Source organism: Notamacropus eugenii, chromosome 3 (assembly GCF_028372415.1).
Source record: "Notamacropus eugenii isolate mMacEug1 chromosome 3, mMacEug1.pri_v2, whole genome shotgun sequence".
Classification (NCBI taxonomy): Eukaryota; Metazoa; Chordata; class Mammalia; order Diprotodontia; family Macropodidae; genus Notamacropus; species Notamacropus eugenii.
In genome coordinates, this window is record NC_092874.1 from 300,040,868 (window position 1) to 300,055,786 (window position 14,919).

The following is a 14,919-nucleotide window of genomic DNA, read 5'->3' on the forward strand; positions in this document are numbered from 1 at the left end:
TATATTTCACTTTAGGTGCAGACTTGAGCATCTGTGGGAGAGCCTTCTCCCTTCCACTTCTCTGTGTGGTTGGGGCTCTCCACTAGGTGGCTGTATGTTAGAAGACACTCAGAACTCAAGTGCCCCCAAGTGGTCTGAGTGCCTCCTTGTCAGGTTGGGGCAGCCATCTGTCAGCCACCTGCTGTAAGTCCCGGGACTGGAATGGGGGAAAGGGTTGTCAGCCTCATGCAAGCAAAAACCTGCTCACACTTCCTCAAAAAAAAAAGACATTTGCAAAACCAGCCCTGTCATTGTCTCATGAACCAGAAGGGGCCCTCTGTAAAGACAGAGGCAGCAGGACTTGCCCAGGGTTGCCCAGCCACTAAATGCCAGAGGCAGACTGTGACCCAAGGCCTTCCTGACTTCCAGGTGGGCATTCTGTCTTCTTTGGCCTCAGCATGTCCCTCTCCCAGGTCTGACCACAGACAATGCCCGAATCCTTCAGGATTGGCTTATAAGGGAAGGATGACCTGTGGAAATTGGCATCCCACCATTAGATGTCATAGCGGTTCTAGAGAAAAATTTCTCCCAGAATAAGTAAGGTCCCTCCCTCTAACACAGAAAGACCCTTTGGTAGGGGATGGCACCCTCAAACCCTGGAGTCACACTTCTTCAGTTGGATTCTCATCTTCATACTCCCACCAGCTGAGCTGCACAGACAACACAAGGTTGGACAGATCACCAGCAAGTAGGGATTCCTACTCCTAGAGCATGTGACCCAACTGTCCCCTTTACAAAGACCAGTGATAGTGGATGGGCCCAGCCATGGGAGTTTGGTGGTTTCTGATCCTTTGTAATTCTGCCATCTTTTTGTGACTCTTCTCTCTGCCTCTGATTTTCTTTGTTTTCCTGTTGTAAGCGGAAACAAGTACCGTTTGGTATGACTGGACCAAGCCTTCCCATGCCCAGCTGCATTCTGACTACATGAAGCCTGTGACAGACGCCAAAGCCGGGAGCAGGAACAGGATGCGAGCTGTCCGCCAACTGGTACAGCGCCTCCGGCTCATCAAATCACCAGCCGAGATAGCGCTTCTACAGGGCGCTGGGCGGCTGACGTCCCAGGTACGGGCCAGGCCCACACAGGAATTCTGCCCAGCTTCTGAGACAAGTGTCTCCCCTGTCTGGCAGCTCAGGACCAGGAGGCCTGTGGGATGGTTGGACAGTGATCAACTGAAATCTGCCTCCTCTGGTTCCTTTCCTGGGTTTGCCCACTAGAGTCCCTGAGTAGTTGTTCCTGTTTCCGTTTGCTGCCTCTCCCCATATCCAAAGACAATTCTAGAATCAGAGAATTGCTGGATGGAGAGGGACCCCCGGAGTCATGGAGCTGAAACCCTTCCCATAGCATGAATCCCAGCCCCATCATCCCTTGTCCAAAAAAAGGCAGAGCTCCCAGGCATGAGAGGTGGGAAGAGGGAACTCCTCCCCCCATTTCACAAATGGAGAAACTGAGACCTACAGAAGGAAGCTCCTAAGGCTAGTAAACAGCAGCGCTAAGAAAGGAATCCATTAGATATGACCCACACAGAAAGGCCTCTACCAAATACTTGTGGACTGCATGACTGACCCAGGGGAGGAAATGGACATGTGGTGTATCTGGCCCCACTTAGGCCCTGAGGGCGGGACTCTGCTGATCACAGTAGAGGGTTGCAAGGGATGCTGAAGCCATATTGTCTCTGAGCCACCCCTCACACTTATATTGAATACAAGGGAAAGGGCTGTCTGCTGTGGGGTTTTGAGAGGCTTGCCTTCCCCCCAACCCCTAGGGGGGCCAGCCTTACTTGGACACGTTGGCCAGAACTTTGGAGCTCCTGCCATCTCCCTCAGCTGGACCTAGGGAGCGCATCCCCCTCACACTGACCCCACTCCCTTGCCCCAGCCTTGGCACTTGTAATGGGCCACTGTCTCTCCCTACATCTATCCCTGTGACAAGAGGAGTCCACAGGCCCCCAGACAGTACTTTGGCTGTACCATCATACTGTTGACTCAGGCTTCTGTGGTGTCTGTTGTAAAGTCTTGGGAGAAGTGTGTGACTGTCTACATTAGCAGCACGCCACTGGGAGATGCCTGTGCGACCTCCATGGCCACTGCCACCAGTGATTTTGCACACTGATGGAAAGTCAGTTGTCCTTTCTCTGGGACTGTCTGCCTCATTGCCTCTCCTTTGCAGGACTTTTCCCATTTGCCCACCAGTACTCCTCTGCGTAGAAGGCTTCAGTGATTCTGTTGCTCTTTAGATCCAGGGTAAGCCCTGAGGAGCCGTGATGGCACCTGAGACCTTCCTAAGCCAAGCTCAGCCTTGTATCGGGCCTGACTTCTCCTTACTCCCTTGCATGTACCCTGAGCTCCAACCCCACAGGACAGCCTCTTCTGAACTTGGCATGCTCTTGCCCATATCTACATTCTCCTAAGCCATGCCTCCCCCGTGGCCCTCCTCACTGTCATGAGGCTTCAAGGCCCCTGGGGGGCTGTGCATCCTCCCAGCCCCCATGAAGCTGCCTCCTTCCCAGATGCCCCCCTGCCAAGCAACCGCTTGTCCTTCCTGGCATCTTCTGGAGATGGGTCTGGGTCATCACGCCCAGCTGGTGCTGCAGTGACCAAGGTGTGGGTCCTGTAAGCTCCTTGAGGGTCGGGATGGTGCTTACCTCGGTGTCCTCATCACCCACTTGAGAAGGGAATTGATAATTTTCATATCAATCGATGTGATATGTGTCATGAATATATTAAGAACTTAGTTTGCTCAGGAGCTGCCTCTGGCTCATACTGCAGCTTAAACTGATTCATCAAAACTCTGACAGCGCTCACAAGCTCTGGACCTTAAGTGAAGCGATCAAAGATGATGGAACCTACTCCTGCCACAGAGCCCTGGTTCTGTGCTTCAGGGAAGGTGATCACAGCCCCCAAAGACTTGACTCCAGAATTGTGGGAAACCAGTAAATGGCTGTCATCCACCTTCCTCCTTCCTTCCCCAGTTGTGCTTATAGCCTGTGGTTTTGCTTCAACTAAGAGGACATTCCTCACTCTGAAACTGATTAATCAAATCATTTGATTACTGGTGCTCCCATCCCTGGGCCTGCTCTGTGCTGCTGGGAGCTTTCTCAGGTGAGAGACTGGCTCAGAAAAAAGGCCCATTCACATTCATTGGTGTCAGGAGTTTTTAAGGACTTGGCATAGGGTGAAGCCTTGAACTCCCTGGTACAGGGGACAAGGGACTGGCGCCACTGGATCTTTTTCCAGAGTCCCAACTAACACCTGGTCTGGCAACCTCTGAGCTCTCGCTCTGCTGCAGGCTTTGCCTTTCGTTTTGAGGAATGTTCTCCCAAGGACCTTTTGTTGACCCAGTTTACCCTGTTAAGGTCTACTGTCCATGGATTTGACCTGGTACGCATCTTCTCTCTTATAATGCAGGCCCAGCTGTGGGCTGCAGGGTTTCAGTTGGAGCTGTGGGCTGCAGGGTTTTGTTTCTTCACACAATAACATTTTTGCTTAAGAGTTGCCTTTGTAGTTGATTCTGTTTGCAGTTAAACTGGTTGACATTTACATCTTAATTGTGGAATTTTTATTTCTATGATGCAAGTGAATTGTTACCACAGTGTGGAATTGTTGTAATTGTGTGCTTGCATTTTGTGTATTTGTGTTGATGTCCCCTTAGAGTATGTTTATGTATTGTGTATACTTGTTAGTTAAGTGATATTACTATATTAAAATGGGACAGATGTGTGGTGGAGGCATGGGGGGAGATAGAGTAGTTCCTATTAGCAGACCCCGACAAACATGTGCTTTTCAGATGTATAAGAAATGTGGTGCTGACTTCCTTCAGATTGCCAGGATTAGGTTGATTTGACTAGTGATGACCCTAAATTTTGCTGGCAGGAGAAGTGGCAAAAGGAGGGGGATGTGTAGGTGATGCCCATAATCCCTAGGACTCCTGTTAGAGACAGTTTTAAACCCCTCTGCCCTCCCCACTCTCCTCCTCGGAGTCAAGAGTGTATCTCCTTGTGGGGATCTCTGAGAAAACCATTATAGCCTATATTTCAGAACCGCTCTCCCTCTTTCTTGGAGAGATCAGAGCTTTCCATTCTTTTGTCCTGGTTGCTGAGGCCCCTAGCCACTTGCCAGGACAGGTCACTGTTGCATTTGACTCAGGAGGGACCCCTTCCTTTTGTCCAAGTTCCCTCCAGCTTGTGGATTTCAGATGTTACTGATACTGGGTCAGTTACCAGTGCCCCACCTGTTCTGCAGTTAGCGCTCCCGAGTGATTGATTCACCTCTGACAAAGGAGGAGATGTAGTTAGTGTATGTACATTCAGTCCTGCTGTCAGTCTACCTGAGATGGAAAGTGAGGAGGAGACTTTGGAAAGCTGTGGAAAACTTGATATTCCTCGCCTCCTCTGGACAATCCATTAAAAATCAAAAACAGGTTTCCCATCTATTAGACTATTTATTGCTTCCCCAAGGCATAACCAAGAAAACAGCATTGCTTGGAACATGGTGGCTGTTTCTGAAATATGTGTTCAGTTGCATTGTGAATGGATGTGAATTTGTTAGCTCACTTGATCCCCACGTAACCTTCTGGCAGGAGATAAGGCCGTCAATGCAGCCAAGATCTTTTAAAAGAGGAGGGAAGTTGTGCTGTACCCCCTTTACAGATAAGGAATTATAGATTCATTTTAGATCACTCAGCAGTAAATTGTCGGAAAGAAGAGCAGAGCCAGGTTTTCTGACCCCCCCAGGCCTAGTGTTGCGTCACCCAGTGGGTGTGCTGGGCACTTCTGGAAAGGAACGTTCTGCCTTCTGGACTCTGGCTCAGCCGCCCTTGGTGAATTCACTGTGTCCCTTCTGAGTCCTGGGAGAATGGAAGGGCTGGTTCTTGGTGTTCCAAGTGGTCTGGGGCAGGAAGTGATGTACTGGATAAAAGAAAACTATATTTCTCCCTTTTTCTTTTGGCAGGCTTTTGTAGAAACCATGTTTGCCAGCAAAGCCCCAGTGGATGAAGCATTTCTTTATGCTAAGGTGGGTGTTTTATTGGAAGAAAGGATTGTTGAAGAGGAAAGCTTTCTTAAGGAGTTTGCAGATAACTTTGAGCTGGTGGGCAGTGGGCCTGTGAATTTCATCCAGTCTTAGAGCTTAGAACAGGAAATATGGAGAGAGAGACCTTAGAACCAAGAAAATTAGGCCTGGGAGGGCCCCTAGAACCAGGATCCTCCCCCATTTTTGCAGTTTAGGAAATACCACCTCTAAACTTAGGAAGCTATACACATCCTAAGAACCAGAAAATACAGTGGAGTTAACATAAGTGGCCACTTGTGTATTTGGAATAGAAGCAAACCTATTGTTCTCATGAATGCCAAATTAAAGCCTATAGAGCCATGGGGTGCAGCCCAGCTAAGTGGCAGCACTTTGTTCCCCTAGCCCCGGCTTCCCAGGGGCTGCTTTAATGAAATTCATGCCTTTGCTGACTCACTTGCCCAGCATCAGCTTTTACTACCCCAAAAGAAGTAGGCTGGTGGCCATTTGAAAGGCTGAAAAGGTCACAACGCATATGTGCATCAGCAGTTCATATCACCCCATTGCTTAAGAAGTAAATCCGTGGAGGACTGGGGGACCTGAATAGGAGTCCAGCTTCTCTCCCCTGAGGTTCCCAGTTGCCCTCATTACACCCTTGATAGGTCTGGGGCCAGAATGAGGACTATAGAAGAGAAGGCGTGAAGGGTTTAGGGGAAGGGAGCCAGGATGATTATGGGTAAAGGGGCCATTGAAAGAGTCCGAGTCCTGGGGCATGGAGAAGAGAACACCAGGAGTGAGCTGCTAATGGTTTTTTAAGGACAAATGCAAAAGTTAAGAAAACCAGTGCCTGATGGTGATGACTGGCTGTTCTTGCCATTTGCTGAGGCTGCATCAAAAAATGGCCTGAAACTGGAGCGTGGGCAGTTTGGGGTGGAGGGGGCACCCTTCTACTCCTGCACTTGGCAGTGCAGATCACAGCCCCCCTGCCTTTGATCCCACTGCTGCAGCTCCTGTGCTGATAAGCCTTGGCCAGCACCAGGCCCATAGCCCCAGTGCCATGACTGACCAGCATGACTTAGACCCCTATCATGGAGGCTTGACTTGAGGGGAGGTCTGAGAGTTCTCTTGCCTGATCTTCTCATAGCAAATACTGGAATAAAGTGCAGCATTCCTGCTCATGAAGGGAGTTAAGTAGGGACGAAAGAACCAAAGACCCTGTCTTCACTCTGTCTCTGTGACTTTTGCAGTTTGAATTTGAGTGCCGGTCTCGGGGTGCAGACATCTTGGCCTACCCACCTGTGATCGCTGGGGGTAACCGGTCTAATACTTTGCACTATGTAAAGAACAACCAGATTATTAAGGTGAGTGAGAGATCCCACCAAGGAGCTGTTGTTTTTGTCTGTCCTTTGTTCTCAGAGAAGACCCTGACATCAGGAAGGGGGTGCCATGACGGAGGGCTGTGCCAAGTCACCAGCCTCACCTCTTCTCTGGAGCCTCCTGGGCCCAGTGGCCAGACATAGACCAGGATGACTGGAGATGGCCGAGGATGTGATGGGGGACCTTGGCCTTTTCAAGCTGAGGTCCTTAATATATTAGTCTTGGTATGACCGAGGCCACGTCCATTCAGTGATTAAGACCCAGTAGGTCCTACCAAGGAGCATGTATGCACTCAGTGGGCTGCTAGTCTAAGAGGAGATGAATCAAGCCCATTATTGCCCCCCGCCCCCAGCTCCTCCCATGTTGGTTCCTGTTTGCTCCCAGTGGTCTGGGAGTGAGGGGGGAGCTGTGTTTGAGCACTGCTCCCATCTAGTAGGTGAAGAAACCAGCATCAGCAGATAAAGGGATGCCCCCCATGTCACCCAGCTTGTGAGACTCTGGACTAGGACTAGATTCTGCAGCCTGAATGCACAGATCAGACTGGCCCTGAGGGATCCCTCAGCCATCTTCCGGTGTGTGCTGATGTGCCCACTTTTGTCCCCATGGTGGTTGCCATTGCCTCGTTGACTCACTCAGCACTCAAACCTGGCAGGCAATAGGAGGTCACCCATTTAAGTGGCTGCTGCTGGGCATCTCATCCTGCTTAACCCCACCTGAGTTCTGCTTTGTCTCCCACCATGGAAGAACTGAGATGCCGTTCTCATGACGTTTTGGTTTTATTCTTTAGAGTAACCGAAACACCAAGTGCTTTGGAGCAAACAGGACTTACACCTGCCCCATGGTTTGTGGGGGCACTGTGTGTCAAGGCTGAGGGGGATTAGCTCCACCCCAGGGCAGCAGAGGCTAGGAGCAGGTAGCAAGCCAGTGAGGCCCCGAAGCTCCCCTGCCATCTCTTCTAATCCAGCCCAGAAGGAGGCCCCAATCTAACAAAAGGCCTGTCCAAGCAGCCCCTTCCAGGCCAGCTTTCCCGATCCTGAGCCTGACCATACCTCTTTGTGCCTTCCCTGTCTCTCTGCCCTCCTTTCCCACTCAGGCCGCCCTTCTTTGAGGCTTCAGTGATCTCCCTCCTTTGGTCCCCAGCACTGGCTGCTAGACACAGGACAGAACGGGCTCCAGCCTCCCCTTTCCTGGAAGCCATTTGACATGGCTTGCCCTCCATGGAGGCATTCATTTTCTTTGGCTTCTGCATTGTGCTGCTGTCTTACGGACCTGGTTGTTGACTGAAATCCCTTGATCTTTGCCTGAATCCTCCTGACTGCCAGCCCCTTGTCTAGCTCTGGAGCTGAGGGGATAAGGGATGGGGAGGAGTTGATCAGAGAGGGCAGCAGGTCCCGAAGGGAGGTGACCTGTTGTGCAGGTGAGCAGCCTTCCAGACAGCTTCCCACTGCTCAGATATGAGTTATGGGTGTTTTCTCAGGAGGTGATGATGTCATCACAGTTGGCATCAAATGACCTCATCACTAAAAGACTCATCTTCTAGTCTGAAACCGCAGTGTTGGTCCCATAAGAGCCCAAATTCAAATTCTATTCCTTCAGTTTTCTTCTTCCCATCTGCTTAGGGTGGGATAAGAAAACCAGAGGTGCAAAGGGTAGGGAAGGGAAAGACCACCTGGGTATGCATGACAGGTGACCCTGGACATTAGTTCAGTCACCACTTGTGGGCCAGGCCCTGGGTGAGCCAAATGGCTCCCTCAAACCGCGGGTCTTAGGGAAAACTCGACAGGATATGTCCATTCTTGGTCAGGCCCAGGAAAGATTCTCCTTTAAATCAGACCCATTGAAAGGAAAAGAGAAAGCATAGACTGAGAAAACAACATGCCATCCTAGGTCCCCCTCTGATTTTCCTTCCTCCCCTGCAGGATGGGGAGATGGTGCTGTTGGATGGAGGCTGTGAATCTGCTGGCTATGCCAGTGATATTACCCGTACCTGGCCGGTCAACGGGAGGTAGGCCCCAGGACCAACATGGTACCACCGGGGAGGCTTCTGGGTCTGCTTCCCCAAAGAAGGGGTGGGGATGGAGCTAACTTGTCAAGGAGACCTAAGCATGTGGAGGATTGGTGGTGAGATTAGGCCAGGCCTCATTCACGGCTCTCTAGGACTTGCATTCTCACGTTGCTTTGGAAGTCTCCCTCCCCTTCCTAGAAACCAGTACTAAATCTGGAAGTCTCAGGGACATCAAGCACAGTGTTGTCACCCCTACAGGTTTCGGGCGCTTCCCTCATGGCAAGAATCCCCCTTTCAAGGCACTGAAAGCAGATTAGTGGTGTGATAGTGATTCATAGGATCACTCAGCAAGCATTTATTAAGCACCTACTGTGTTCCAGGTGCTGTAGTGAGTGCAGGAAATTCAGAAACATGAGAGAAAGATTCCTGCCCTCAAGGAGCTCATGGGTATAATAACCCAGATTTGGATCAGGGAAGGAAGGGCCTTAGAATCAGCAAGTTTTATTTCCTTTTACAGATGAGGCCTAGAGAGATAATGGCATTTGCCTCTGGTCTCCTGGGTGGTTTGAGGCCACACAGAGGCCCGGTTTTCTGGCCCCAAATCTAGGACACTTGCCTCGGACGCCACATCACCAGTCAACACACACGCGCATGCACGCACGCACACCCCTTCAAGCTTGAAGACTGATTATTTCTACTGACCCATTTTTCCCCTGTTCCATTTTGGTGATGGTAAAGTGACCTTTTCTTTTTTGGATTCCCTGCAGGTTTTCTGCAGCCCAGGCAGAGCTCTATGAAGCTGTGCTGGACATCCAAAAGGCGTGCTTGGCCCTTTGCCGCCCTGGCAAGAGCCTGGAGAACATCTACAGCCACATGCTGGGTCTGATAGGGCAGAAGCTCCAGGAGCTAGGGGTGGTGACCAGCCTCAGAGCTAACAGCATCACCAAGGTACACGTGCCCCTCGCTTCCCTTGTCCGGCCAGCCGGTCAGCCCTTGCTCTAGTCCCTGCCTGTGTCGGCCCCTGGGATATGAGAGAAGAGAATGAAACAGGCCCTCTCGAGCTCAGGGTGCTGTCATCAAAGACTTGTGGGAGGGTTCAGAAGGACTGGAGAGGATGCTCTGATTGTTCATGTGGACAGTGGTACTTGAACACTGCCTCTTAAGGAAAGGGAGGGAGGAGGGTCTGAGTGAGCCCAGCTCAGAGGACAAGCTGAGGCCTGCAGTGTGGCCTCCTGAACTGGACCCTGATCACAGAGTGTCCTAGCCAGGCCCCTTGTGGGTGAGACTGATCTGAAAGGGCCTAGAGAGAGGCAGTACCTGGTTCTGCCAGCAGGGGGCAGCCCAGTCTGCCATGATTCCTTCATCCCTTACCAAGATGGTGGTTTATGGGCACCTAGCAGAGGGCTAGGAAAGAGCCAGGTGCGGGTTGGTCATATTCCTTTGCGGTGAAACCGGTTGGGGGACCTTATTGCTTAGACTAGTTAATGTTCTGCCAGAGAGCCAGAGAGAGACTGAGCATGTACACTTATTAAGCACCTGTTGTGTGCTACTCACCGTACTGAGGGCCATCAAGATTAATGTCCTATTCTTTGGAAGATTTTGTCAAGATCTCAGATGGATAAAATTTATTGTAAATGGAAAGGTTCTATTTTGGAGAAAGTTGCAGGTTACATCAAGCAAATGTTTAGAGATGGACTCCCTATACCCTGGAAATGCTGAGTTTCCCTGAGGCATTTTTATCTGAAGACAAAAGGCCCAAATTCCTCCCAGTTCAGGCAGCTTAGTAAATAGTGGAGTATCAGTCTAGTCTACTAGCTCATCCTTAACAGGAGAGCCAAATTTTAATAATAACAATCTCCCTCCTTAGATTGTAGCTTGGGCAGGTGTGAAATAACTCATTTCCTGGTAACTAGAAAGGATCTGCATTCATCACAGTCTGTGTGCAGCAGGGAAGGCCCAGGGTACCTGGAAATCACCTTTGACTTCCACCAAGGAGTCATATGTGACCACTGAGCCTGAGAGGGGACACACTAAGTGGAAGAGAGACAGAGAAAACCAAGATCTAACTGTCCGGAGGACAATAGCATCTGATCGCTACCTCATACAACATCTCTTGTGAATGTTTTTACTTTACCCTGAAATATACCTGGTTCTTTGCTCCAGTCTCCTTCCCCGTGAGAAGACACACCATATGATACTCATTGTCCATGTGAAGTCAGGCAGAACATATCTCTGTATTAACTATGTTGGGGAAAAAAGACAAGGAAAATTAATCAATTAGTTCATTAGATGATACTTCAATCTGCACCCAGAGTTCATCAGTTCTGTCTCTGGGAGTGGGTAACATTTTTCATCATGGATCCTTTGAAATTATTTTAGATTGATACTGATCCAAATAACTAAGTGATTTACAGTTCATCATATAATATCACTATTACTGTGTACAACGATCTCCTGGTTCTGCTCATTTCACTTTGCAACTTCCCAGGATGTTCTGAAAGCATCCTATTCATCATTTCTTGCAGCACACTAGTATTCCGTCACAATCATACACCACCACTTGTTCAACCATTCCCCAAGTGAAGGATATCCACTTGATTTCCACTTCTTTGCCAGCACAAAAAGAGCTGCTATATTTTTGTACATGTGGGTCCTTTTTTCTTTGCTGTCTTTGGGATGTAGATCTAGCAGTGGTATTGCTGAGTCAAAGTATGCAGTTTTATAACCCTTTGGGCATTGTTCCAAATTGTTCTCTGTAATGTTTGGATCAGTTCACAACTTCACCAACAATGCATTAGGGTCTCAGTTTTCTCACATCTCCTCCAATCATTTTCCTTTTCTCTCATATGAGTCAGTCTGATAGTTGTGTGAGGTGGTACCTCAGAGCTGTTTTAATTTGCATTTCTCTAATTGGTAGTGATTTAGAGTTTTTTTATATTGATAGCTGTTGATGGCTTTGGTTTCTTCTGAAAACTTCCTGTTCATATTCTTTGGTCATTTATCAATTAAGGCTCACTTTACTTTCCTCTTTACCATAATTCCTAAGGAAAACTTTTTTAAAATAAATCCTACAGTGTCTTCATTGAATGAATGAAAATCTGGTTTGCTGCCTCTCAGAGTTGAGTGTACCTCAGGGGTGTGATTAAGCTGGGGGAGTGACAAAGACAAGACATGCTCTGGGAATGGGACAGAAAGCTGTGTGTGGTGGCGCCAGCTCTCCCTTCCCAGGGAGCCCTGAGTGGAGGGGGATGTGCACAGGGTTACATCTGGTGGGAGCCCCAGGCTCTGGCTGGTGGAATGTGGAGGTGCAGGAGAGGGTGGGGAAGCTGCTTGCTCCACCAGCAAGCTTAGTTTCCCCCAGAGAATGAGCTCACTTAGCAGGAGCTGTTGTATAAATTCGGGCCCTGCAGGGAGGACAGATTCCCCCTTCACTGGTGTAGTCATTTATGTGGTGATGACATGGGGCTTTGCTTTTCTAGGCAGCTCGGAAATACTGTCCCCATCATGTTGGCCATTACCTCGGCATGGATGTCCACGACACACCGGACATGTCCCGCTCACTGCCCCTCCAGCCTGGCATGGTGGTCACTATTGAGCCAGGTAAGAGTGCCTGCCGTGTCTCCACACCTGTTTCAGTAAGCTTTGAACTTGAGTAGACTGGGAGGAGAAGATGCTTAAGACAGTGTCTTCTCAACTGAGAAGAAGCAGCATCCTCTCCAAATAATTATCCATCTGTTTACTTTAGTCCAGTTCTGGATGGCAAGGAATAGAAACTCAGCCTTCCCCCACACTCCTGAGGCATCACTTCAGGATTCATGTTTGTCAAGGCCAGACCAGGAACTTCGTGGGTCCAGGGAACACCTGGGGAGGGCTGCTCTCTCCCAGGGCATACTGGCACCTTCTTTGCACCGTGGAGTGAGCCCTGAAGGGCAGATGGTCTTTGAATCTTGGCTAGAATTGAAGGTCTGCTCTCTGACCTTTCTGCCTCTCGAGGTCTCTTCATTACATACACACACATGCTGGTACATATAAAGAGAACACACAAACATGGCATGTGGGGAAGTCCAAAGACATCCTCTCTCAAGTCTGTCCCTCTGGGGTTTCGAGCAGCTTGCTTCACTTGAGGGGCCTCCATTTCCTCATCTCTAAGACTCAGGGGTAGGAATAGCCCCTTCACAATCTCTGTGACTCAATCCTCTTCAGCAAACACCCACTTCCTCAGCTGTCACCTCTGGTCTCAGAGAGGGGAAGTGATGCCATGCTAAGCCAGTCCTGTCCCAAGGGACAGACCAGGACTTAGTGAGGTCTTACACTTGTCTGCTCTGAGGAGGGCAAAGGGTACTGATAGGGGGCCTGCTGACTACACCCCTTCAGAAACCATTAAATAAGGGGACACTCAGGGTTGTCACTCCTTGGCTTCTGCTCCCCACTCCTTGTCTGCAGCCCTAGAGGAGGAGCTGCCATTGAAGACCCTGCCCTTCTTCTTAACCAGGCCAGCCCTTCCCCTGGGCTGTCAGCACCTCTTGTCTCTGGTATAGCCCAGGAGGGATTCCCACAAGAGTAAGAGCTGGAAGTCATTGTTCCGATGCCCTCCAAAGAGAAGGGATGCCTACAGACATCTCATGGGAGAACAACTGGGGCTCATCCCCTGGCATGCTTTGTTCTCTGGATTGCATAGTGTCCAGCTAATAGGCATCTCCCCAGGGGGCTCCTGGGGCCAGTGACAGATGTTCAGCAGATATCCACACCCGGTTGTATTTCACCTTTTTCATGAGGGTCCTTTATCGTGGACCTCTCAACTCCTGGAGTGTTCTTCCTCCAGTGGGACAACCCATCAAGGGTCCCAGAAGCCAGACCCTCCATGCCTTAGGCTCATCACCATCCCCTGTTAAGATGTGGCACATGCTGGCTTCTCATAGAGAAGGGGTCTCAGCATCTGTTTTTTCATTTTTCTCAATCTCCACGGAGGGAGGCAGGAACCTGTGATCCCTTCGGTTATCTCACAGGGCCTGGCCAGACTCCAGGAGCTGGGCCTGGGAAGTTTAGCAGTCTAGTTGCAGTTCTGTCCTGGGTGGCACCCAGGCCGGTCAGCTAGGATCTTCATCTTTACAGCCGCTCATCCTCTGCTTTCTGTTCCGTAGTCTGATCTCTGCTGGCTGTAGAGATAAGTCAGGATTTCAGGAGTGGATCATCTTGTCCCACTCCCCTGGGGAGAATGAATACAGCCAGACTAGTTAGCGGGCATGCACCCCAGGGGAATCCCCCTCTGTCCTTGCTGCCCACTCTGCGGCACCAGTTTGGCCAGACTGATAGTGATGAAATCACCACCTGGCCTGGCATCCCCCTGGCTCCTCGCCATCCTGCAGCCTGGCGTGCACTGCCAGGACACCCCAAGTCAGCATTGTTCATCTTGGAAGTGACTGATGTCTTTCCAAGTCATCACCGGCACCCTCCCTGATCATGGGCTAGGGGCAGCAGGGAGCTGTCAGTGCAAAAGTGGCTCTAGACTGAGCTGTGGATGTCCTGAGGTAGTCTGGGTCATTTCAGAAAACTCCAGGAACACTCTTCTGTTTGGAGGGGGATTCCCATGCTGCCATAATCCTAGAACATTCTCATCTCCCTTGGGATTGTGCTCAGGGACTTGTGGGTTCCTCTGGCCAAGTAGGCTGGAGACCCTAATCCTACCAGGGCTGGGCCATTAACCTCCAGAATTGGGGAGCCCACTTCCAAATAGATTAGTCAGTCAATCAGTAAACATTGATTAAGAGCCTACCACATGCTAGGAACTCTGGATCTGAATCCTTATCTAGAGACAGACAAGGATGCTAGCTGAAATCTAGCTTAAATTTCTTCCTCCCCTCCTTTGCCTGACTTCTTTCCCTCCATTTCCTCATTTAGCCAGCTAACTAGCTGGCCAGCACAGTAAAGAGGTCCTCTATTCAGCTGACAGACTGTGGAAGCTGTTCATTGTATTTTGCCACAGCTAGGTCAGAGAATTGCACATTGACTTTCAGTATTTTCCCCAGACTTCATTTTTTTCCAGGCCTTTCGATCTTCTGATCCTGGATAAAGTGGGGTTCTGTCATTGTCAATTCATGGATGGTATCCTACTCTTCAAGGGTTCAAGGATTCAGGATTCATGTAGTAATTCATGTAGTGAGCCTGGTGAAAGGGGGAACACATTCTGAGAGACAGAAGCAGGAGGGGACTCGAAATATCCTGCCCTCCCCTTTGTGGGGCAGGACAACGCAGAGCCACTTCCCTGACCCTCTGCATTTGTCCTGTTTGCCCAGTAGAGCTGTATTTGGTGTCATGCCCTCGGCCAACCTTACTGACATTTTCCCTTTGTGGTTTGGTGGTGTTCTGATTCAGCAGCATGTCTACCCAGACAGTAATGATTCCTAGCACTACCCTGGTGTGGTTCTTTCTGCTCCATAGGAGTGTTCAGTGACATCTGCATGCACATAGGTACTTACAGGTTTCTGAAAACATAC

General features: G+C 49.9%; 1 protein-coding gene across 1 annotated transcript in view; it reads left to right on the top strand.

Annotated features, from left to right (window-relative positions):
- The window catches only part of XPNPEP3 (X-prolyl aminopeptidase 3), a 34,051-nt gene that overhangs the window by 12,649 nt on the left and 6,483 nt on the right, over nucleotides 1-14,919 (top strand). The window contains exons 4-9 of the mRNA XM_072656238.1: nucleotides 899-1,101; nucleotides 4,987-5,049; nucleotides 6,291-6,404; nucleotides 8,340-8,425; nucleotides 9,193-9,373; nucleotides 11,905-12,025. Of these exons, the coding sequence (XP_072512339.1) occupies nucleotides 899-1,101; nucleotides 4,987-5,049; nucleotides 6,291-6,404; nucleotides 8,340-8,425; nucleotides 9,193-9,373; nucleotides 11,905-12,025 (768 nt within the window). The remainder of the gene's footprint in view (nucleotides 1-898; nucleotides 1,102-4,986; nucleotides 5,050-6,290; nucleotides 6,405-8,339; nucleotides 8,426-9,192; nucleotides 9,374-11,904; nucleotides 12,026-14,919) is intronic.